Genomic DNA, 7,911 nt, shown 5'->3' with positions numbered 1-7,911 from the left:
TATATATATATATATATATATATATATATATATATATATTATTTCTATATTCTCGAGATGCTAGGTGAGCTTATCCATTTACACTCTATATCTCATAAACATTATTTGTGAAGTGATTTGCATATGTGTCATTACCGCATTAAATTTCAACAAAAAATAAAGGCATTGCTTTTGAAAAATGATGAAATGACATTAACTTGACATGTACAATTTTTTTAATAGAGATTTATATTTTTGGCAAGATTTTTTAAATATGATAACTCATATATAACCATTAAATTAATAAATATATATATATATATATCACATTAATAAAATAGTACAAATATATTTTAATCAACTTATATATCATATATATTAATATATATCATATATTTAAAAATTAGTTGTAAGTGTGCATCAACAAATACAAAATTAAAGCAACACTAATAAAATATTTTTAATAATTAAATGATTAAAAAATTATTTAAATTTATAGGTTCATTATATTAATTAACAAATTAATTTTTTTACCAATTTAACGTATTTTAACTAAAAAAAAATCTAAAGTTTATTAGAATTTATATATCTAGATATAAACATATTTAAAAAGGTCAAAATCATTATATTAATTAACAAATCTAATTGATATCGTATGATAGTTTTTGTGGGGAAATAGCACGTTAATATTATGGCTACACACAGGGTTTCGGACAGTGGATCAACTGATCAGGATCATTGATAAAGCAATGCGGAATACTATTACCACTCTTAGATACAAAGCTGACCACAAGCTCGAAGGATTAATGCGACGTTGGTTTGAAGTTACAGCCTAAATTACTAGATGTTCGATCATTCTTTTTAGCATTGTATATCCTTTTCTATAGTCTCTTCAAATTTTTGTAAAGCTCTATTATTTTTACATTGATCAATAAATTTCACATTTCATCAAAAAAAAATATTATGGCTACTCACAAAAAGTCAAAAATTCATTTAAAAAGAAAATTCACATTCCACCATGTAACTGTTACATGGTTTTTTTTCATTTCTTGTCCCAATATGTACATCACACAAATTAACCCTATTTTATATCTTGGGGATTTAGGTTGGACAACCAAAAATCTTAATAAAACTCTTCAGATATAACAGCTTTAGGCCTAAATGTTTTACAGACATTATATTTGATGAAAGAGATATACCCAGTGTGTCAAAAAAGAAACCCAAAAGCAGAAGCTTAGCGGCCCTAGAAAGCCCGGAAGAGAGAAGTTTTAGGAAAATTATAAGCCCGAAATATAACCAAATGTTAGCGGATGTGATCTGCATACAGATCTCCCGCTTTTTCCACAAAAAGACAAAAATAAGATCTCCCGTTTTTTTCCACAAAAAAACAAAAATATTGAACTGCATGCAGATCTCCTGCTTAAACTGATTTTGCAAACAGAAAAACGTGAATGGTGAATGTATTGCAGGAGAACTGCACTTGTCCTGCCCTTCCATTCATAACCCATGGCATTATCTATATTAAAATTATGGCATTCTTGAGACCCGACTAATTACGTGTACCTAGTCGAGTATATGGCCACGTTAACAATGAATTTAAGCTATATTTACCGGGTCTCAAGAATCGATAGATAGTCAGCGATATTGTCCCCAACCTTAGGAAGTTAAGAAGGAGATGGCTGCAAGATTTCAAGTGCATGTACTGGTTAGTCCCATGGGTATTAAAGAAATGATTGTGTTGTGTAGCTTTGAAAACAAAACGACTGCTCGACCTTGTCTAAGCAACATGATGTGTGTGTGAATAGTTTTTTCGACGAAATTAGAACTTTATTTATGTTCAAAACACAAAGTCTGGATACACATATGAAATATATAAAAGAAAACAAAGTCAATAGAAAGAATATCCGGAGAACAAATTATTATATAAGAAGAAATATGCGTCATTTAGTTGAAGACGATAAAACAAGAAAAGTGAATTTAATAATGCCTCCCGAAGTAAAGACTTACAGAGGGATCATTCTGTTATTTTCTTCTCTAGAAACGAACTTCTGATGCGAATTGTGTGTTTAGCTAGTAATTTCAAGCTAAGACTTTTATTTATACACCGCATAGTAAACCCCAATGCTTCTGTTAACTGAAATCTTGTTGCCATAAATAGATACCAATGCTTTCGTATCTAACACCTTCTAACATGGTTTCGGTTTGACTTTATTCTTTTAGTCATATCCCATTTTCTAAATGTCTTGTGCAGATGATGATGTGCACCAACTCGCCACTTAAGAAATATGAATTCCAAAATCCAAGCTTTTGTGTCTCTGTGATACTTGTGATCTCTTAATAGTGTTGAAAACAATGAACCACATCCTTTGATATTATTCCATCCGTAAATCTTCCATTTGGAAACATCGAAACATATATACTTTGTCCTTCTATCTATCTTCACCTTCGGCAAATCATCCAACCATGCCGGTTGTACATCCCAAATTGTGAGATTTATGTACTCATCATTTGTATACTGTACTTTCAGCCACTCATCAGCGGGTTCGATGAAAGAAACAAAAATAGCAAAATATATAGGAGATGATCTAAGAATACAAAATAGGTAACTAAACTTCTTTGTCCAAAAAAGTTAACTAAACTTCTTGGCACACACATTGATAAGGAAAGACTAACTTTGAAACTAAGCCAATATATAAACATTGACTGACTTACTAAGAAACAAAATAAAGTAGGTTATGACTTGCAATAAATATTAGGAATCGACGGTCTGCCTTACACCATGATTATCGCAAGAGGTCCTTAAGGTTTTTTTTTATTTTTTATTTTTTTAAAACAATCGCGGGTCGCCACGTGTCGGTGGGGTCTGCAAACAGTGCCAAAACTCCTCGATTACCGATCCTTATTTGGTGATTTTGGGGAGTGGTTTTTAAATTTTTGTAGGATTCACGCGTCAGTAAGACCCACATTTTGTCAAAAAACTTCCCTAAGGACCTTGGGATGTTCATGCTCTTAAGCATCTCCAAAAAAGAACTCTATTTTGAAGTTTCTAAAACTCTATATTTGAAGTTTCAATGTGTTCTTCTGATAAAATTATTTCCGTAATGCTTCCATATATGATCAACTAGTGCATTTCGAAGTAAGAAATGATTCTCTTTATTTTTTATTTGTAGATTACGAGCCAAAAATTGCTGAAATCGGATATCTTCATTTTCCGTCATTTCAACTGTTGCTTCTGCCATTGATCTTCATGTGTCTTTTTAATAAGTTTTTATTACGGTTTTTTGTAATATTCTTGTTGTTTAATTTTAGTTTTAAAATATTATAAATCTTTTTTAAAATTTTTATTTAATTTCATGTGTAAAACTTAAATTTATAAAACAAATTTGAAATATTTATGAGATATAAAAGTTTTAAGGATTAAAAAGTTAAACAAAAAAATATTTAAGAAATATAAATATGATATATAATTGTAAAGACTAATTTGCAAATAAAAAGATGAAGTTTTGAAAAGTGAAACTCTATATTTGGAATTTCACTTTTCAAAACTTCAAATTTGAAGTTTTGAAATTCTTTTTTGTAGAGCAAAAAACTTTATATTTGGAGTTATACAGTTTCTTTTGGAAATGCTCTCAGAAGTCTAATTTGGGATCATATGAAGTACTTCTTGTATTACTCACCGAAGGCATCGAAATGGGACACAGCAAACATCAGTTTTTTTTTTGAACAAAATCAAACATCAGTTTAAAGAACAAATTTACCAAGAGTCCAAGATTAAATAGTTCCTGATGCTGATCGAAAAGGTAATAAAATTGCCTCTACATTTACTTTTTGTCAAACATTAGTTAAGAGCACGTTAATTAATCTACTCAACTGCGATTGACTATAAGGTTAGAAGTTTATGATTCTTCACATTAAAGCCCCATGATTAAAAAATACTTATAAAATTGCCAACTTGGTGAACAAAAAAGCATATCAATCATTATGGCTTTTTCATTTTTGTTTATGGGTTTTCTTAGGCTCTATAGATTCTCATTATCTTGTCAACTTCGAACTTCAAAAAGTAATTTTAAACAACTTTTTTGGGAAAGTAAAGTAATTAAAAAGTTTTTAATAAAAACCAACACTAAGCCAGGTTTCGATTACAGATTTGTCACGACACCAAGTTGTTAAATATCTTAGATTAAATAAATGGAAAACCCACTTAACATATATACTTTTAGCTTCATACTCCTCAATAGATAATTCATAATTCATTCTAAACTAGCATTCCCCGTTTAAAACTAATTTTATTTATTTATTTTTAAATGTTTTCTTAAGAAAAAACAATTACAAGGGGAAAATAGATTACACCAAAATATAAAGCTTTGAAAATAGCAATTGAATTAGTTGATAAACCAAAATATATCAGTATCCCCTAGGTTTTATATTACATTTTATATTTTACACATCCTATCTAATTTTAATCTCAATCTTCGCACTGAGACTTTAACCTTAACGTATTTTGCAAAATTGGCACAAGTGAGATGAAAACTAGCAAAAGGGAAAGTTGCAAAGTAGCTAAACAAAGCGAAACAATAACTATTACTCTCTCTTTTTTTTTAATAAAAAGTATTAATATTGATATATTTTTCTATTTATTCAAAGAGTGTCACTTTAAAATTTAATACAATTTATATTAATTTATACTTAATATTAATTGTAAAATATATTGGTTTTATAAATATATTTTTATCTCAAATATTATTGGTTAAATAGATATAATTACTAAAAATATAACTAATTTCAGTTATTTTTAAATTTGTGTGAAAAATATCAAAATAATACTATAAAACGGAAATAGTACTCATTAATTGAAAAATCCATCAGTAAGGTACAAAATCTAATAATAGACTACATGACACAACTCATAAAACATAAATTATAAAAAAGCAATTTGAGCTCACAAGAGGTCCAAATCACACAAACACAAAATGCACCACTCAGCAATTAAAATAACCAAAACTCTAATTAATTTGCTAAAAATATCTTTGAATCAACCACAAAAATATAGGGAGAAAAACACTAAGAGTCTCGGAAAAAAAGAGCAGCTAATATTTTTTGTATATGCAAGCCGCGCAGATCAAACAATAAAAACCAAAAGAGTAAAAAAAGTTACTAATGATTATTAACTCGGTAACTTCTCCGAGATCTTCACCTTGTGCTACATTTGGAGATACGCATTGTACGATTCGAATTGTGATGCGTTTAGAAAACTCTGCTCCTGCAGTTTGGCCATATACGGCGTTGAGGACATTCCAAGGAGCGTTTCTTGAAACACGTTTTGATTGTAAAACGCAGCCGCTGTTTCAACGTATGTCGTTTGACCTTCCCAGTGATCTGAAGCCTCTCGCTGGCTTCCTCCTACTGACGGCGGCGAGCATGGGGCGTTTGCGGTTGCGGAATCAGCGGCCGCTGCATCAGGAGAGTCTGAGATGTTGACGGTGGTGATATCATGGATGCTTGAACGGCGTTTATCTTTGCCGCCGTTGACTTGCCTTATGAAATACTTTTGAGCATGACTTGCGACTTGCGTTGGCGTCCGTGTGGTCACGAAGTTTCGAGCTATGTTTCTCCAATCGCCTTTTCCATATTTCTTCAGACCCATCAGAAATTGTCTGCGTATTCATTAAAACGCACCGAACTTAAGAACAGACTATTTACACATAATATCACTATTTAATTACAGCTTCATATAAAAAAAGAAATTAATTTTCATGTGCCGTGTTTTCTTACCAATGTTTCATGTGCGATTATGTGCGTGAGTGAAAAACAATTAACCGCAGCAATATCAAATGCATTAGAAAGTAGCAAAAAAAACAAGACTTAATCTGATATGTATATATTTTTACCAATGGATTTATATACTCAAACATGAGAAAATGGCGTAGTTGTTAAAAAAAAATTATATCCCTTTGTTTCACATATAAGTAGACATAGTTCATAGACATAAAAATGAAAAATAATTGACAGCTACATCAACTATAGATCATTATACATCCAAACAATATTAAATTTACAAATACACTTTTATTCAATCAACCACTAACTAAAAGAGAAGAATTTAAATCCAGAAATAACTAATTTGGATAGCAATAAACTGTAAAAATTGGTTTGAAAAGTTATATTGAGAATGTTTACTAAATTCCACTATTTACTAGTTTTGAATTACGTGTAAATTAGAATTTTGGTTTCAAAAGTAATACCACAATTTATGAAAAAAATAAATCAAATAAATATTCTAAATATCCTCCTTCAGTTTAAAAAAAACAAAAAGATAACACCAGATATACATATGTGTGTGTTTTGTAAAAGTAAAACTCATGCAGTATAAACATGTAACTAATCTACTACTACTGTATAATGGACGTGTGTCTCTGTCTCTCTGTCAACCCCATACGTACGAAATATCGACAAGCACAAAAGATGCAATGTGTTTTGGTGGATGGACTATATATTGTTCTTGATCAACTATAGAATATAGAATAATTATACGACCGTATATACTTATATCTTTATACGTATACATAAACACGTCTCCATGAAAAAGACGTACGTTTTTAAAAAAAATCTAAAAGTGCAGAGTCCAAATCTAAAGAAAGTATAGAGAGAGAGAAAGAGATGACGTAGTTTTACCTGTGTTCTTCTTCTGTCCATGGAACACCTTTCTTCCGTTCATGCTCCGCTGCTCTCGCGGCGGATCCTCTCTTTCCTCCGGCGGCGGGGAAGTAATATCCGTTCATGTTAAACCCATTGTTTCCAGCGTCGTAGCCTCCCCAGTCTAGTGTAAATGAATCAGAGGCGTAGCCAGGGATCGGTATAAGACCAGCTTCGATGTCGCTGAGATCTTCCTCTAGCTCTCTGTACTGTTTGATGACATCTCCGACTGTTTTTCCAGGGAGCATAGCGGCGACTTTGTTCCATCTGTCGGGAGTGTCTTTGTCGTAAAACGCTAAAGCGTTTTCGAACTTCTTGTTTTCTTCATGTGTCCATTTAGTTCCTCTGTTTTCTTGGAACAGCCAGTTTGATGTGTCTAAGTATGTTGCTGAGGACAGAACTTCGATTCTTCTGTTCATGTTTCTTCAACGATTGTTGATCTTGTGTCTCTCTCTCTCTCTATATATATATCAATGGTGGATGTTAAAGAAAGATAGAAACGTTTGGTGGTTTTGATCTATCGAAATGGCATTTTGGAAATGGAATCTGAGAGAGAAAGAGAGATGATAAGAAGAAGAACAAGATTCTGTTTCTGAACTTTCCTGTCCGAAGGACCAAACCAGTTTCTTAGTGTCAGATCCCAATCTAGAGAAAAAAAAAATTAAAAGGAAACTTAAATGAAGAAAACAGAGGATCTGGGATTTGGAAGGCTGAAACAGAGACAAAGTCACAAAGAAAAAGTGATGAAAAAGACTGAATCTCACATGAGAGCAATGGAGAGAAACTAAGGTTGGGTTGAGAAAGTTGAAGCTGCTAAAATGATTAAAATCTTTCTTCTTCTCTTTCTTCTTCTCTTTCTCTCAAACTCCAAAGTAGAAAAGGTAAGAGAGGGAGAGAGAGAGAGGAAAGAATATGAAACAAGAATGATCTGAGAGTGAGAGGTGAGTTAAAAAGCTGTTGAGCTGTGATTGTCTATGGCTATTTCCCATACAAAATTTCTGAGCTTTTTAATTATTTTAGTTATATAAAGTCATTATATTAAGATCTACTATGAGTTTTGTAACTTTTTTGAAAATTGTTTGATCACGTACAAAATTAATTACCTGTTGAACGTCCCTTCGAAGATACTACTAATTAGTACTACCTCTGTTCCTCTGTTCCTGAAAGTAAGATGTTTTAGATTTTTAACTTGTTCAACAAAGATAAATTTTTTATATGTTTAAGGTACTTTTTTATACT

General features: G+C 31.3%; 1 protein-coding gene across 1 annotated transcript; it reads right to left on the bottom strand.

The window, feature by feature from the left end:
- Nucleotides 1-4,874: 4,874 nt before the first annotated feature.
- On the bottom strand, nt 4,875-7,658 carry LOC106328620 (transcription factor DIVARICATA-like). Its single transcript, XM_013767100.1, has 2 exons — nt 6,652-7,658; nt 4,875-5,633 (listed from the first exon to the last, which is right to left on the bottom strand). The coding sequence occupies exons 1-2, from the start codon at nt 7,089-7,091 to the stop codon at nt 5,180-5,182; spliced, it is 894 nt and encodes a 297-aa protein (XP_013622554.1). The 5' UTR covers nt 7,092-7,658; the 3' UTR covers nt 4,875-5,179.
- Nucleotides 7,659-7,911: the final 253 nt, after the last annotated feature.

The sequence above is a fragment of the Brassica oleracea genome, chromosome C3, assembly GCF_000695525.1.
Source record: "Brassica oleracea var. oleracea cultivar TO1000 chromosome C3, BOL, whole genome shotgun sequence".
NCBI lineage: Eukaryota > Viridiplantae > Streptophyta > Magnoliopsida > Brassicales > Brassicaceae > Brassica > Brassica oleracea.
This window is presented reverse-complemented; position numbering and strand designations above follow the sequence as displayed.

What these genes read in the sequence shown, in the direction of transcription:
- LOC106328620 (XM_013767100.1), bottom strand. Translation starts at nt 7,091, where the DNA reads ATGAACAGAAGAATCGAAGTTCTGTCCTCAGCAACATACTTAGACACA. An exon ending in TGGACAGAAGAAGAACACAG is followed by an intron (nt 5,634 to 6,651) that starts GTAAAACTACGT and finishes ATGAATACGCAG; the next exon opens with ACAATTTCTGATGGGTCTGA.